Raw genomic sequence first — 16,667 nt, 5'->3', positions numbered from 1 at the left:
CCCACTAAGAGCACAGGGCACCTGTCTTTATTATTAACGGTGCAATCCACGTGATGCCTCCTCCGCTCCCGGCCCCCCAGCCGACAAGGTCAGCGCCCAGAGGGCAGGCAATGGGTTCACCAACGCCATCGCCTTCTCCCCATAAGGGAAGCGGGGGCCTCCGAGGGTGGCGCGCCACCGCGCGGCCGGCGGCGGCAAGGCGGGGAGCGGGCCCTGCCGCCCGGAGGCCGCGAAGAGAGCGAAGGGAGTGGAGAGCGGTCGTTGGCACTTGGAGGAGGGGTGGGGGCCAGGGGCCGCCACGCGCAGGCGCTCTCGAAGAGCTGGGAGAGGGAGAAGCTCGGGGCGCGGGAAGAGTGAGACGTCGGGCCGGTGGAGCCGGGTGTGGCCGAGGCGACGAGGCCGAGGGGCCGCCTCGCAAAGGAGGAGCCGCGGCGACGCTGAGGAGGAGCCGCCGGCGGGGAGCGACCCCGATGAGGACGTGAGGCCGCGGGGCCGGCGAAGGGCGAGAAGCCGGCGGTGGTGTTGGCGGCGCCCGCCGGGGTGGAGAGGAGGTGGGCCGGCCCCCGCGCGGGCGTTGGGGCTCCGGGTCGGTGGGGGTCCCGGGCCGTCCATCTTGGGCGGGAGTCCTCTGAGTGGAGTTTGCCCCGGCCGCGGGGGTTGAGGGGGGCTAGCGGCAGAACCATTCTCTTCCACAGAAAGAGAGGGTTTGGGGCGCTCGGGGCAGAGTTGTTGTGTTGTATAGGAGGAGGGGGGAGCACGGACACCGCCGTCCGAGTTAAACGGCCACTAGAGGCGGGCGGCGAGCGACGGTCGGGCGGAGGGAGGCGGGGCGGCCGAGGCTTCGGTGGCCAGCCCTGGCCGGACCCATCTCGGGGCCGCATCCTCAGGGCGGGGTCGAGGGAGGCCCCGGGCCTCGAGGCGCCGAGGCAGATTGAGCCGGTCTAAGCCGGTGAGCCACCGAACCGACCGCGGCCGCCAACGCGGAAGGACAATCCAGGACGGTGACGTGGAGAGAACGTTTGGAAAGGGAGTGTGGTAAGTGGTAGGAGCCGTCGTCGTCGTCGTGGGGTTTATGACGTGCTTACTCCCTGCAGAGTACTGTAGAGAAGCAGCGTGGCTCAGGGGAGAGAGCATGGGCCTAGGAGTCGGAGGTCATGGGTTCGAATCCCGACTCCGCCCCTTGTCAGCTGTGTGACTGTGGGCCAGTCACTTCGCTTCTCTGTGCCTCAGTTCCCTCATCTGTAAAATGGGGATGAAGACTGTGAGCCTCACGTGGGACAACCTCATTCCCCTGGTATCTACCCCAGCGCTTAGAACAGTGCTCGGCACATAGTGAGCGTTTAATGAATACCAACATTATCATTATCATTATTAATTATTACACCACCAATAGGTGAACATTAGACACAGGCCCTGGCCCTCTCAAGGCCCTCGCATCTAGTAATTGGGGCGGGGAGAGGGGGACAACCCAAAGGAGAACATGAAACCCCACCAACAGGAAAGCAATAGAAAAGACGAAGACAGTGATCTACACGATTTAGGGACGTGGCTCTGCGGGAGGTAGAAATGCAAATAAACTAGAGGGAGGGGAGGCTACCGTGAGGATACGTAGTTGAGTGCTGGCCGGGGTGGGTGGGGAGGGCGGCCGGCCGGCGGGAGATGAGAACCCACGCCCTCTGACTCCCAAGCCCCTGCTCTTTCCACTAAACCTGGCTGCTTCTCCTACAAGTACAGTTGAATTCTCTCTCTCACACACACACACACACACACACACACACACACACACACAGTGTTGAGGCAAGGTATAAATAAATACCTAGGACTTAAGAGTTTGAGTCTTAGGTCTGCTAGGTTGATAGAGGTGTTGGGAGTTCCTCAAGCAAGGCCGATGGCAGGAGCTGAGATTTGAGGAGGGTTCCCAAGGTGCGGGTGGCTGAGGTCTGGGCTGTTGGTGGGGGGGGGGCTTTCCGTAACCCTTCGATATGTTGAGCTTTAAGAAGAGATGCCCATGGGTAAGAAGGGGAGAGGTCAGACCACCCTTAGCCCCTCAGCACTTAGGTCCGTGACCCTATAGTCTCCGGTTTGCCTCATCTGTCATTTATTTTACTGTCCGTCTCCTCCTCTAGACTGAGAGCTTTCTGTGGGCAGGGAACGTTTCTTCCCTCTCTACCCTATGGTACTCTGCCGAGTGCCTAGTACAGTGCTTGGTTCGCAGTAAATGCTCAATAAATACCACCGGGTGATTGAATCCGAGGAACTTTGGTAGGTGGGCGGACGGACTATCCGTAAGGGCTTGAAAACTTTTTGGAACCCATCTACCAGGCTGGGTTGTGTCTATATTTTGATGTTAGGCCTGTGTAAATGTACAACACTTATTTGTGTTTTCACTTCTCTCCATGGATTAGGAAGCGACATGAAGACCAGGATCGTGTCTTCTATGTCCCTTGTAGTTTCCCTAGGACTTATTACAGTGCTCCTCAAGAGGAATTTTGGGGGGGTGGGGGAGGGCGATAATTGTCCTAAACTTTTGTATAGGGCCTTGCTTTCAGAGATTGAAATATTAATCCCAAGGTATAGTCACAACAGTCCTATTAGGTAGTTGGAAAATTTCCCAGCTCCCTTTTTCTGATGGGGGGAAATTCAGGTGCAGAGACGTTTTCCAATAAACCCGGGATCTAAAGCTTGCCCAGGAAATGAATGGCGGAACTGTGATTTAGAAAATAGATCTTTGGTTTCCTGGGAAAACATGACCCATATAAGAGACTGAAAAATCAAGTTATCCAATGAGAAGTATTGTTTATGAAATTTGCTTGATTTCTTTCACTGTATTGGCCATGCCCTGAAACTAGTTGATGTGAATAATTTGAAAAATCACTTTTCTTGTAGGAAGGGAATAAGAATACACAAGGAAAAACAGAAGGCTGTAAGAACATGGGACTCACTTGTGGTAAAAGCTCTCTGAACCAGTTTTCCCCTTTCTTGTCAATGTATTTTTTGTTTAGTGCCCTTAGGTAGGTTTCCGCCCCCCAACCTCTGACCCCTTCAAGTCTGCATAGTAGAATTCAGAGTAATAATTTGCAGTGATGTGGTATCTTTTAGGCTACCCGGCCAGTCTCCACGTAACGCCTGAATACCGTGTCAGTGTTTGGAGCGAAAAACTGTTCCTTGCACCTGATCCTCTAGAACTACCTGCCTGTTCTTCTTAATCCACTGTACCCCTCTCCTCATCCTCACCCCCATTCTCAGTTCCATTCCCTCCATGCCCCTCTTGGCCTCATTCTCCCCTCCACGCGCACAAATACCCATTCCCCCTTACCAGTTGACCTTTCCCCAAATCACACTCGCAAACCTCTGTGCTTACATGCATAAATGTAAAAGAACAGTTAAAGCCATTTGGATGAAGTAGTGCATCGGAAATAAGACTGCTCTCTAAATTAATTTTGGAGCAAAATCTATCCCATGATTTCATAATACCTTTTGGGTAGCAGTTATTTACTTAAGAGTTAGATTCCCCCTCTTAAAGGGGACTGAATGTTTGAGTACTTGCTGTTTCTCTCAGGGAAATTAGGCATGACGAAAAATAACTTCAGATGTTAAAATGTTGGTCTTCAATGAGGTAAGCGGGTACAACCTTCATTAACTGGCTCGTTTTTTGTTTACTTTTCCTTTGTTTTTAAACAGCCGATATCAATGTGGGCTTACTGCTGGAGTGCATCAAGCAGCAACTCGACGACATTCCTGTTGTAAAGGATGCTTTGCTCTTAATTGTGTCAATTTGTCAAGAACACAGTAAGATGATTCACTGAAATTTGATCTGGGGTTCCCGTTAGTTTGCACCGTGAGATCTCATGATGCAAAAATGTATAATTCTTTATTTCCAGAGACGATGGTGAAGCGTGTCATTTTTTTGCCTCCGAGAAAAGAGTTTTTTGAAACGGAATAGGTGGGAACGAGAGGGCTTTTTTTTTTTCCCTGTAGGAACTTGGGATAAGATAGATTGTGAGCCTCGAGAGGGACTGGGACTCTATCCAGTGTGATCATCTTGTGGCTACCCCAGCCCTTCTACAGTGCTTGGCACAGAATCAATGCTTAATAAAGACCACTATGATTATTCTCAAGGAATCTCCATTCTTTGGATTATCTGCTCCCGTGTTAGTTGGGGAAGGGCGACAGTTGAGTCGGCAGTTGCAGGAGAGCAAGCCCGTTGGCTTGTAGGGATGTCAAACAGGTGTCTCTGAGGTGAGAACAGGCCCCCAGAGTCTTTCATCCAACGCACAGACCTAATCATGGTAATAATGATCATGATAATAGTAGCATCAGTTAAGCGCTCACCAGGAGGGGCAGCCTGGCCTACTGGAAACATCACGGGCCTGGGAGTCAGAGGACCTGAGTTCAAATGCCGCCTCCGCCACTTGCCTTCTGAACAATGTCGGGCAAGTCACTTCACTTCTCGGTGCCTCAGTTTCCTCATCCATAAAATGGCGATTCGATGCCGGTCCTCCCTCCTACTCAGACTTTGAGTCCCAAGTGGGACCGAAACTCTATCTGACCTGGCTGTCCTGTGTCTAAGCTGGCAATTAGTGCAGTGTTTGGCCGATCATAAGAGCTTAGCAAGCACCACAGTTATCATATGCATAATCAGGACAGTAATAATACTGTCATCACGCACCAAGCACCATACTCAGCTCTGGGATAGATGCAAGGCAATCAGATCAGACCTGATTCCTGACCCATCTGGGGCTCTCAGTGTAAGGTGGAGGGAGACGTGGGTGGACTCAGAGTTGCTCTGCTCCGTTCCCACCCCTCTTCCTTCTCCAGGCCTGGTGTGCAGTTCCCAGTGCCCCTTCTCCGCTCAGCCAGATGCCTTGTCGCCTTTGGGTGCCCCCCTGGGCTGCCGGCCAGGATGAACTGTACTTACTCTGCCTGTGGTGGGGGGAACCAGGTGGTAGTTGGTTAGGGCCAAACACTATAGTGCCCCCTGCAGAGGGAGGAACCGGGAGCCAGGGTGAGAGGCACGCACTAAGAAAGCTGCTGGAATTTCTCGGTTCTACAGAGAAGGTGAGGGAGGAAAGCTAGAGAGTAAGAGAGACTATGAGTGAGAGTGACTGAATGAGTGAGTGACCAGGAGAGCGAGAGACTGTGAGAGAAAGCCCGAGTGTATGTGGGGGCTGGAGTAGACTGAGGCTGGCGTGGACTGCGAGTAGAGGCGGCAGTTGTGGTATTGGTTAAGCATTTACTGAGCTCTGGGGTGAATACAGGATAAGCAAGTCAGAAATAGTCCTTATTCCACATAGGGCTCAGAGTCCAAACAGGTGGGAAAACAGTTTCTGAATGAATCCTCATTTTACAGATGAGGAAACTGGGGCCCAGATGAATTGAGTGATTTGCCCGAAGTCCCGCACCAGGCAAATTCTGAGCTGGGACCAGAGCCCAGTTCCTCCGCCGTCCAGGCCACTGCTCTTTCCAGTGGACCATGCCGCTTCCCACTTAGGGCTGGCAGGAGCGGGGCAATGGGAGAATTCTTGAGACCTAAAGGAAAGAAAGTGAAGATGGGGAATTTTCCAAGCTGGGTCAGTTGTGTTCAGAGTCAGGCAGTAGGAGGTAGGGGGCTGCGAATGGAGTGACAGGGTTTGATTTCCCCAACCTTGGTTCCGGGTATCCTCCCCTCCCTGGTGCTGCTGGGCTACTCTACCCCCATTCTCAGGGGAGCCATGGAAGGATACCCAAACCATCAAATGAAAGGGTTTGATTCCCTGATTTTTTGGAATAATTCAGAAACTTTGTTCGGTCTTCCATTTTCTTTTTGCAAATCCTGTAGGCAATGCAAGTGTTTATTTTCAAGATATCGGTGGTTTGAAGGTGGTACATAAACTTGTGAGGTCAGATGTGCCCAGCTCATTGAAAGAAGTCGCCCTGTACACGTTGGGATCTCTAGCCGATTCTAATGGTAAGACGGATCGTTTCATCCCTTATTCCATACCAATGCCCCTGTTGAACCATTCAGTCTTCTTTTTTCCATTTTCCCCATTTTTGCATCCAGATTTAAGCCATGTGCTGTATTAATCCCAAAATAAATAAATCAATGTAATTTGAACTAAAGAACCCATTATAGTTCTGCGTGATTTATTGGCAGTCAGTAGGTTACTCCTCAGGAGTCTTCATGTGTTATTCACTTGAACTGAAGCTGAAATTTTGACTCGTCAGCTCAGACGATCATTAAGCTTCAAAAGCGTGGTAGTTATTTGTCTGAATACGGTTCCAGGTAGCTCAAAATCTAGATGATTATAAATGATTTTCCCTCTACAGCTGTTCACCTCATTATTATGGTGAAAACTACAATTCATTGCTAACTCTCCCTACTTTCCCTTGTTTGCATAAAGTTACTGCAGGAATGTAGGAAAACAGTCCCAATGTCATAGGCCTGTTGTTTTCCCGAGTGGTGTTTGGAGTCTCAGCTCTGAAAATGACTTTTTTTTCTTTTTCTTTTCTCTTGTGTGTGGTTTGCTTGCCACAGAAAATTGTTTCAGTGTTTACCAGTTTGTAGGATTTTTTTCTATTTGAGGGTGGGTATGGGGGGCGGTTTTCCCCAAGTGACTTTCTTTTTGAGGGCAGAAAGACCCATTTTTAAACAAGATTTATGTGCACCGGCTATGGAAGGCACCTCTCAGGGTCCCACCTGGAGAGTTTCCAGGACTCTACCAGTCTCGACTATGAGAGGGAGAGTCAAGCAGTGGCATATCCATTCCATTCCTAGCTTGGGCAGTGGCCAGCAAGTGGAAGGCAATCTGCTACAATTCAAAACTCACCTGTGCCGGGCAGCAGCGGCCTGGGAGAGAGTTGAGGGCAGAGACTCAGGTTAACTGCAAGGAAGGAGGCAACGGTAAACTGCTTCTGTATTTTTACCAAGAAAACTCTATGGATACACTGCCAGAATGATTGCAGATGGAGGTGGGGCATTCTGGGAGAGATGTGTCCGTGGCGTCACTATGGGTCGGACATGACTCGGCGGCATAAAACAAGACAACCTAAGGGAAGGAATTGCTCAATTATGGTGGAACGTGTTAAACGGGCTCATTTGTTGTGGATTATGATAGCGCTGGTCTTATACACTGCACAGTTCAATTGGAGCCACAAACAAAAAGTTTAGGCCCATTTCTGGGATGCAATGTCTTAGTTGAATTTATTTTTTAAAGAATTTGTGTTTTTAGTAACCATTCGTGTGGCTTTTCTTATTTCAGTCCTTTGTCAGCAGAGTCTCTGTACTCCTGAATTGTTTGATGAAATGATGACATTCATAGCTGATGAGAACTCTGGCATGAATTTGCAGATGCAGTCTGTCTCTGTTGTGTTGTCCCTGGTTTCAAAGAACAGTAAGTGCAGATTTTCCATGGAGAATAGAACACGAATACTTCATTTTCTGTTTCATTTTGTCCATGTACAAGAGGAGCTTTTGTTGGCCCTTTGAATCCAATTTCCACTTCAGGGACTTGAAGGCCATGTGTACATCTCGAGTTACGTGGCTTAGCGGAAAGAGCATGGGCTTAGGAGTCAGAGGTCGTGGGTCTAATCTTTGGGCACTTTGGGCAAGTCACTTAATTTCTCAGTGCCTCAATTACCTCATCTGTAAAATGGGGATTAAGACTGGGAGCCCCACGAGGGACAATCTGATAACCTTGTATCCACCCCAGCGCTTAGAACAATGCTTGACACATAGTAGTAAGCACTTAACAAATACCATCGTTATTCTAATTATAATAAAAAGTTCTGGATTTAGTGGGGTAAAAATAAAATTAAATCCAGTTGGTTTGGGTTGTTCATTATTTTAGAGCTGTCCATGTTGAGAAGCAGTAAAATGCAGCCCTTCCTGCCTCCAGTCTTTCCCCACTGCAGGCCATACTTCACTTGGCTGCCCGGATAATTTAAAAAAAGAAAAAAGTTTCATCCATGTCTTCCCTCTCCTCAAACACCTCCCAAGAGTGAGAGGACCTGGGTTCAAATCCCAGATCTGCCACTTGTCACTTGTGTGACCATGGGCAAGTCATTTAACTTCTCTGTGCCTCGGCTACCTCATCTGTAAAATGGGGATTAAGACTGTGAGCCCCATATGGGTCATGGATCGGGCCCAACCTGAATTAGCTTGTATCTGTGCCGTGCTTAGTACCGTGCCTGGCACATAGTAAGCGCCTAACAAGTTCCTTTAAGAAAAAGGGCCTAGTATAGTGCTTTGCAAGTAGTAAACAGTCAATAAGTACAATTGATCAGCTGATAATTTTTCAAATGTCTGACTCTCCCAGTAGATTGTTAGCTTCTCAGGGGCAGGGATAATGTCTGCCAACTCTACTATATTCTGCCAAATGCTTAATACCAAATGCTTAATACAGTTCTCTGCTCGTCCTAAGTGCTTCATTAATACCATTGATGGATTGACTGAAGTGCTTTCAGGTGCAACTTTTAGGAGGCTCTTTGCCTAGGTTATTTTCTCTGACTCATGCAATTTGCAAGTAACTCAGAATTCTAAGTAGATGAAGAGTTAAGGCTCATTTCCTTAAGAAGATCAAAAATTAGTTTCACTCTGATGAAAATATCTACCTTTTGAATAGGAACAGTGTGCAAAATGAGCTTTTCCATGTATTGGGAAATTAGATTTGCTATTGCTCTGTCGGCGTTTGTTACTCATTCAATTTCAATCATTTATTGAGTGCTTATCGTGTGCAGAGCACTGTACTAAGCGCTTAGAAAGTACATTCAGCAACAAGTAGAGACAATCCCTGCCCATAACGGGATCACAGTCTAGAAGGGAGGAGACAGACATCAAAAACAAATAAACAGGCATCAATAGCATCAGTATAAATAATAGAATTATAGATATATACACATCAATAAATGAATAGAATTATAAATATATACATATATACACACACGCTGGAGGGGGTTAGAGCAGAGGAGTGGAGTGGGGCAAGGGGGGAGGAGGGGGTAGCAGAAGAAAAGGGAAGCTTAGTCTGGGAAGGCCTCCTGGAGAGGTGAGCTCTCAGAAGGGCTTTGAAGGGGGAAATGTGCTAGTTGGCAGATGTCTCTCCTCACTTCAGTCTATACTTCACACTGGATTATTTTCTACAAAAATGTTCTGGGCATGTCAGCCCCCCCCCCCCCCCCAAAAGACCCCATTGGTTGCCTATCAACCTCCCTATCAAGCAAAAACTCCTCACTATTGCTTCAACCTCTCCATACCTTGCCCCCTGCTACCTCACCTTCCTTCTCTCCTTCTACAGCTCACCCCGCACACTCCTGTTCCTCGTTCTTGCCTGTCCGTTCGTCCAGCTCTGGCCACGTCCTACTCTCTCCTGGAATGCCTTCCCTCCTCACATCCACCAAACTAGCACACGTCCCTCAAAGCCCTACTGAAACCTCACTTCCTCCAGGAGACCTTCCCAGACTAAGCCCCCCTCTTCCTCTGCTCCTCCTCCCTTTCCCATCAACCTGATTCCCTCCCTCTAACTCTACCCCCTCCCTGCCCCCACAGCACTTGTGTGTGTGTATATATATAATATTATAATATATATATATATATACATATTTGTTATTCCATTTATTTTGTTAATGATGTGGATATATCTATAATTCTATTTATATTGATGCTATTGATATCTGTTTACTTGTTTTGATGTCTGTCTCCCCCCTTCTAGACTATGAGCCCATTGTTGGCTAGGGATTGTCTCTATTTGTAGCTGAATTGTACTTTCTAAGCACTTAATACAGTGCTCTACACACAGTAAGTGCTCAATAAATACGATTGAATGAATGAATGAACGAATGAGTGCATTCCAGGCCAGAGGTAGGACGTGGACCAGGGGTCAATGGCCGGACAGGCGAGAATGAGGCCCAGTGAGAAGGTTAGTGGCAGAGGAGTGGAGTGTGTGGGTTGGGGTATAGAAAGAAGGTAGAAGGGGGTGAGGCGATGGAGAGCTTTGCAGCCAATAGTGAGGAATTTTTGCTTCATGCGAAGATTAATAGGCAACCACTGGAGATTTTTGAGGAGGGGAGTGACATGCCCAGAATGTTTCTGTAGAAAGATAATCCAGGCAGTAAAGTGAAGTATAGACTGAAGCAGGGAGAGACAGGAAGTTAGGAGATCAGAAAGGAGGCTAATGCAGTAATACAGTTGGGATAGGATGAGTGATTGTACTAACGTGGTAGCAGTTTGGATGGAGAGGAACGGGCGGATCTTGGTGATGTTATGAAGGTGAGACCAGGTTTTAGTGACAGATTGGATGTGGGGGTGAATGAGAGAGCAGAGTCAAGGATGACACCAAGGTTGTGGGCTTGTGAGACGAGAAAAGATGGGTAATGCTGTCCACAGTGAAGGGAAAGTCGGGAGAGGTAAGGGTTTGGGAGGGAAATAGGAGCTCAGTCCTGGACATGTTGAGTTTTAGGTGGCGGGAGGACATCCAGGTGGAGATGTCCTGAAGGCAGGAGAGACGTGAGCCTGGAGGGAGAGAGAGAGAACAGGGGAGGAGACGTAGATTTATCATTTTGGGGGTATCATTTGGGGTTATCATTCAGGCGTCCTCTATCTCCATCCTTATTTTTTCCACAACTGCTGAGTAAGCTGCACTAGATTACATAAGATCAAACAACTGTTAAGAGTATGTTGAATCACTGAGGATCATATGAGAAGCAGCATGGCCCAGTGGAAAAGAGCATGAGCTTGGGAATCAGAGGACCCAAATTCTAATCCCGGGTCTGCCACTGTATCTGCTGTGTGATCTTGGGCAGGTGATTATTTCTCTGTGCCTCAGTTACACACCCACCAAATGGGAATTTAATACCTGTTCTCCTTTGTACTTTAGACTGTGAGGCCATGTGGGACTTGATTATCTGTATCTACCCCAGAGCTTAGTACAGTACTTGAACCATAGTAAGTGCTTAACAAATGCAATTGTTATTGTCATTATTGTTTGACAGCTAACCAATTTTTCTTATTTTTAGGAACTGGACAAATGCTTTTGAGAGAAGTAGGCTGTATTCCCATTCTGCAAAAGTTATTCAGGTAAACCTTTGGGTTAGGGTTAGGTTAGGGTTAGGGGTTGAAAAGCAATGTAGCTTAATGGATAGAGCACGAGCCTGGGAGTCAGAAGGACCTGGGCCATGTGTGCTGTGGGACCTTGGGCAATTCACTTAACCTCTCTGGGCCTCAGTTGCCTCTTCTGTAAAATGGGGATTGAGTATGAGGCCTATGTGGGACAGGGACTGTGTCCAACCTGATTAATTCATATCTACCCCAGTGCTTAGAACAGTGCTTGGCACATAGTAAGGGCTTAATAAGTACCATTATTATTATTATTACTTAATAATAATAATAGTAAATGAATAATAGGAAACTAATCTTTGGTCAAGGAAGTAACAAACATTTGTGAATTTAAAGCATTTTGACCATTTTAATTGTTTGTTTCCTAATAGAGAAACTCTCACAAAATCTGAAATTGAGTCCTCAAGTGGAAGCTTTAAGGAAAAACGTTCCCTGTGGTATGCAGTGTGCAAAACTCTGGGTGCAGCTGTCAGTAATCCTCGAAATGGTAGGTATTGTAAATTTCCTACTGTATTTGTCGCCTGGGAAAATGAATATAAGAAAAATGAGAAACTAAGTAAATTATTGGTCACTGAGTTTTTCTAGAGGAGTCCCTCTGCCGAGTCAGACATTTACCTGATTAAGTTCTGGTTTCTTTTCTTGTCAGTGGAAAATCAGGAAATTTGCTCTTCTGTTTTGCTGCATGTACAGACCTTGTTGGAAGTCCCTATGAATGCATGAGATAATTCATCCCTTTGCTTATTAATTGACTCACAGTGGAGGACAACCGTAAGTATTAATTATTTTCTTAACTGAGATTCATTTAGGAGAACCATTCTGTGGAACAGTGAATATACTGGATTCCCTCCAATGCTTGAGTTTCTCTACGGTAAACCCTAACCCAAATGGCGGTGCGACTTGTCAGCACCATCAACAGAGTTGGTAGGCGTGATCCTGCTACAAGGAGCTTGAAGTCTACAGATGCCTGGGAAAGTTCTTGATGGAGCTAATTATTGGACTGGGGGAAATAGAGTTCAAGGGTCCCGCCCAAGATGTGAACCCTTGGAGAGGTGTCTGTCTCCCTAGACAAGATATCTGCTTGCCCCTGAGAAGGCCCCAGGGCAAGGAGGCAGAGTTCCCTGGGTTGGAACCATCTTCATGCTCTGTTAAACAAAGCAGATGTCTTTCTCTGCCAGGGAAGCATTGATTAGCAGCACAGTACATCTGTTAGTCATCTTGAGGCTGTTTAGTCAGCAAATGGTAAAAGGACAGGTTATATTCATTCATCAATTTATTCATTCAATCATATTTATTGAGCGCTTACTGGTATATGTGAAGTGGTTCCTAAGAAGATATAGTAGAGTCTCTTATACAGGCTCATCCACCCCAGAAAGTATTCATTCATTCATTCATTCATTCAATCATTCGTATTTATTGAGCGCTTATTATTCATTCATTCAGTAGTATTTATTGAGCGCTTACTATGTGCAGAGCACTGTACTAGGCACTTGGAATGTACAAATCAGAAACAGAGACAGTCCCTGCCCATTGATGGGCTTACAGTCTAATCGGGGGAGACAGACAAAAACAATAGCAATAAATAGAATCAAGGGGATGTACATCTCATTAAAACAATAGCAATAAATAGAATCAAGGTGATGTACATCTCATTAACAAAATAAATAAGGTAATAAAAATATATACAAATGAGCAGACAAGCACAGTGCTGAGGGGAGGGGAAGGGAGAGGGGGAGGAGCAGAGGGAAAGGGGGGGTAAAGGCTTAGCTGAGGGGAGGTGGGGGAGGGTAGAGGGAGCAGAGGGAAAAGGGGAAGCTCAGTCTGGGAAGGCCTCTTGGAGGAGGTGAGCTCTCAGTAGGGCTTTGAAGAGGGGAAGAGAATTAGTTTGGCGGAGATGAGGAGGGAGGGCATTCCAGGACAGCGGGAGGACGTGGCCCACGGGTCGACAGCGGGATAGGCGAGAACGGGGGACGGTGAGGAGGTGGGCGGCAGAGGAGCGGAGTGGGCAATGGAAAGAGAGAAGGGAGGAGAGGTAGGAGGGGGCAAGGTGATGGAGAGCCTTGAAGCCTAGAGTGAGAAGTTTTTGTTTCGTGCGGAGGTCGATAGGCAACCACTGGAGGTTTTTAAGAAGGGGAGTGACATGCCCAGAGCGTTTCTGCAGGAAGATGAGCCGGGCAGTGGAATGAAAAATAGACTGGAGCGGGGAGAGACAGAAGGAAGAGAGATCAGAGAGAAGGCTGACACAATAATCCAGCCAGAATATCATGAGAGCCTGTACCAGTAAGATAGCCGTTTGGGAGGAGAAGAAAGGGCGGATCTTGGCGATATTATAAAGGTGAGACCGGCAGGTCTTGGTGATGGATTGGATGTGTGGGGTGAATGAGAGAACCAAGTCAAAGATGACACCGAGGTTGCGGGCTTGAGAGACAGGAAGGATGGTTGTACCATCCACAGTGATAGGGAAGTCAGGAAGAGGACAGGGCTTGGTAGGGAAGATGAGGAGCTCAGTTTCAACCATGTTGAGTTTTAGGTGGCGGGCAGACATCCAGGTAGAGACGTCCTGGAGGCAGGAGGAGATACGAGCCTGAAGGGAGGGGGAGAGGACAGGGACAGAGGTGTAGATTTGTGTGTCATCTGCACAGAGATGATAGTTGCAGCTATTATGTGCAGAGCACTGTACTAAGATCTTGGAAAGTACAATTCAGCAATAAAGAGAGACGGTCCCTGTCCGCGCCGGGCTTACAGTCTAGAAGGGGGCAGACACGTTAAAATAAGTAAACATCAAAAGCATAGGCCAGAATAAGTAAAATGAAAGAAATCATCCCCGTCACTCAGTCAGTCGATTGGTGGTACTTATCGAGTGCTTACCCATTCAATTAAAATCAGTCGTATTGATTGAGCACTTACTCTGTGCACAGCACTGTACTAAGCGCTTGGGAGAGTACAGCATTCATTCATTCAATAGTATTTATTGAGCGCTTACTATGTGCAGAGCACTGTACTAAGCACTTGGGTCTCTATCTGTTGCCGACTTGTTCATCCCAAGCGCTTAGTACAGTGCTCTGCACATAGTAAGCGCTCAATAAATACTATTGAATGAATGAATGAATGAATGTACAATTTGGCAACAGATAGAGACAATCCCTGCCCAATGACAGGCTCACAGTCTAATCGAGGGATACAGAAGGCAGAGCAAAACAGAAAGAAACAAAAACAAGACAACATTATCACGTTAAATAGAATCAAGATACTGATTCTGATAAGATACTGTTCAGTATCACAATGAACAGACACATTCCCTATCTACAATGAGCTTACAGTCTAGAGACAATGAGCTTACAGTTGCCGTGTGCAAAGTCCTCTTCTAAAACACTTGGGAGAGTGCAGTACCACAGAATTGTTAGATATATTTCCTGACCACAAGTAGCTGGTAGTCCAAAGAGGGAGACAGACATTAAAATGAATTATGGCTCTGTCCAGAAGAGTTGTGGGACTGAGGGTGGGGTGAATATCCAGTGCTTAAAAGGTACAGATCCAGGTGCTTGGGTGATGCAGAAGGGAGGGGAAGTAGAGTAGGGGGAATGAAAGCTCAGTCGCAAAGGCCTTTTGGAAAAGATGCACTATGAGTAAGGCTTTGAAGATTGGAAGAGTGGTGATAGTGTTGGATATGAAGGCGTGGCTTAGTGGAAAGAGCACTGGCTTGGGAGTCAGAGGTTGTGGGTTTTAATCCCGGCTTCACCACTTATCAGCTGTGTGACTTTGGGCAAGTCACTTAATGTCTCTGAGCCTCAGTTACCTCATCTGTAAAGTGGGGATTAAGACTGTGAGCCCCACGTGGGCAGGGACTGTGTCCAGCCTGATTAGCTTGTATCTACCCCAACACTTAATGCCTGGCATATAGTGAGCATTTACAAATATCATTAAAAACAACCAACCAAACAAATAAAAAATCCTGGAGGTTCTTGAGTCGGGAGACGTGAACTGAACTTCTTTTAGAAAAATGATTCGGGCAGCAGAGTGAAGTAAGGACTGCAGGGGTGAGAGGGAGGAGACTGATGCAGTAGTCAAGGACAGAATGTGTTTGGTCTTTGTCTCTGAACTCAAATGAGTCCCGGTGGTGAGCACTCCAAAAGCAGTAGGTAAATACCATCCCGGCTATGCCACTTGTCAGCTGTGTGACTGTGGGCAAATCACTTAACTTCTCTGTGCCTCAGTTACCTCATCTGTAAAATGGGGATTAAGATTGTGAGCCTCATGTGGGACAACCTGATGACCCTATATCTACACATAGTAAGCTCTGCACATAATAAGCACTTAACAAATACCAACATTATTATTATTATTGATTGATTATGTTGGAATTAAGAAATTTGGCAGCTTGCTGGTTATAAGAGTGAATCTATTCAGTGGGATTCTCTGTTTAATGGCCTGAGCTCGATCATTCCATTAATTTGCAGCGATAGGAAAACGTATTCTAATACGCAATAAATGTATCCGTGATTTACGTATTCATAATTTATATCGTGTCTACCAACTCTGTTATACTGTACTCTCCCAAGTGCTTAGCACAACATACTCTGCACACTGTAAGTGCTCAATAAATACGATTAAGATTGACCGACTGATTGAAAAATACTTGTTTAGCGGCATATGGAAAAGTATCATTTTAACACAAAAATTCTGCCCTAGCAATGTCCATGTACTTGTATCCATTTTGTAGAAGGAATAAGAATCCCTTTGGTTGATCAATCTAGTGACTGTTCTATAACTTTATTCCTGAAGCCCTGGTTCAGAAATTCTTCATATCTGTTGGTGGATTGGATAGTTTGGCTGACATTTTTACCAAGCTGGCTGGAGATTCACATCAGAATATTTCTAGTGCTAAAATGGCAGTAGCGGTGACAGTTGCCATGGGTGTCTGCATTGCTGATAACCGTGAGTGATTCAAACATTTGCATGTCTAGTATTCCAGTAATTCCATTTTATATGATTGTTCCACAGTTCGGTGCTTGATTTTCTGGAGACTTTATGTACACACAAATGCTGTGAATGACTTATGATGTTTTACCAGCATTTTGTCGCCATCCCTCTGTGATCACAAACTCAGTACTCTCTACCTCCTGCCGCCACACCCGCCACCACCCTGGGTTCCAGTGTGGAAATGCAAAATTCCCCTGGCTGATTTAGGAGCCTTTTGGGGAAGAATTAAGCCCCCTGCCCAGTCCCCTCACCGACCGACACCCCTCTCCGTTTGGCCCTGGAAGCCAGCTACCTACGAGTGGAATCACCATTTTGTGGGTCCATTTCCTGTCGGTCCCTCCCCATCTGCTCCAAAAGCCTTGGAAACCTTTTCCCTACGGTCCCAACTCTGGGGTGGGAGGCAGCTGCCCCCTTCCCTGTCCAGGATTGGTACTTCTGTGTCCTGTTCTCCTGAGCTACGCCTATTCCCTCCTTAACTCCTCCCACTTTTCCCATCTTGATCAAAGGCACAAGCTGTCCTTTCTGTCCCCACCTTGTTTGTAACGTTGGAATCATCTTAGATGCCTCCTTCTCATTCTTTGCCCACATTGAAATTATCACCATG

At 46.9% G+C, this 16,667-nt stretch overlaps 1 protein-coding gene and 1 non-coding gene across 2 annotated transcripts in view; both read left to right on the top strand.

Moving 5' to 3' along the window:
* The first annotated feature begins 484 nt into the window (after nt 1-484).
* LOC103166910 (telomere repeats-binding bouquet formation protein 1-like) overlaps nt 485-16,667 on the top strand; it is a 32,397-nt gene continuing 16,214 nt past the window's right edge. Inside the window, exons 1-9 of the mRNA XM_029057386.1 lie at nt 485-551; nt 2,887-2,947; nt 3,682-3,789; nt 5,819-5,947; nt 7,239-7,370; nt 10,987-11,047; nt 11,458-11,573; nt 11,733-11,854; nt 15,866-16,018. Of these exons, the coding sequence (XP_028913219.1) occupies nt 2,932-2,947; nt 3,682-3,789; nt 5,819-5,947; nt 7,239-7,370; nt 10,987-11,047; nt 11,458-11,573; nt 11,733-11,806 (636 nt within the window). The 5' untranslated portion in view covers nt 485-551; nt 2,887-2,931 and the 3' untranslated portion in view covers nt 11,807-11,854; nt 15,866-16,018. The remainder of the gene's footprint in view (nt 552-2,886; nt 2,948-3,681; nt 3,790-5,818; nt 5,948-7,238; nt 7,371-10,986; nt 11,048-11,457; nt 11,574-11,732; nt 11,855-15,865; nt 16,019-16,667) is intronic.
* On the top strand, nt 6,659-6,796 carry LOC114809007. Its single transcript, XR_003756760.1, has one exon. It is a non-coding gene; the product is annotated as a small nucleolar RNA SNORA7 (small nucleolar RNA).

Source organism: Ornithorhynchus anatinus, unplaced genomic scaffold (genome assembly GCF_004115215.2).
Source record: "Ornithorhynchus anatinus isolate Pmale09 unplaced genomic scaffold, mOrnAna1.pri.v4 scaffold_93_arrow_ctg1, whole genome shotgun sequence".
In the NCBI taxonomy this organism is placed as follows: Eukaryota; Metazoa; Chordata; class Mammalia; order Monotremata; family Ornithorhynchidae; genus Ornithorhynchus; species Ornithorhynchus anatinus.
Note: the sequence above shows the minus strand (reverse complement) of the source record. Positions and strands in the feature narration are given on the sequence as shown.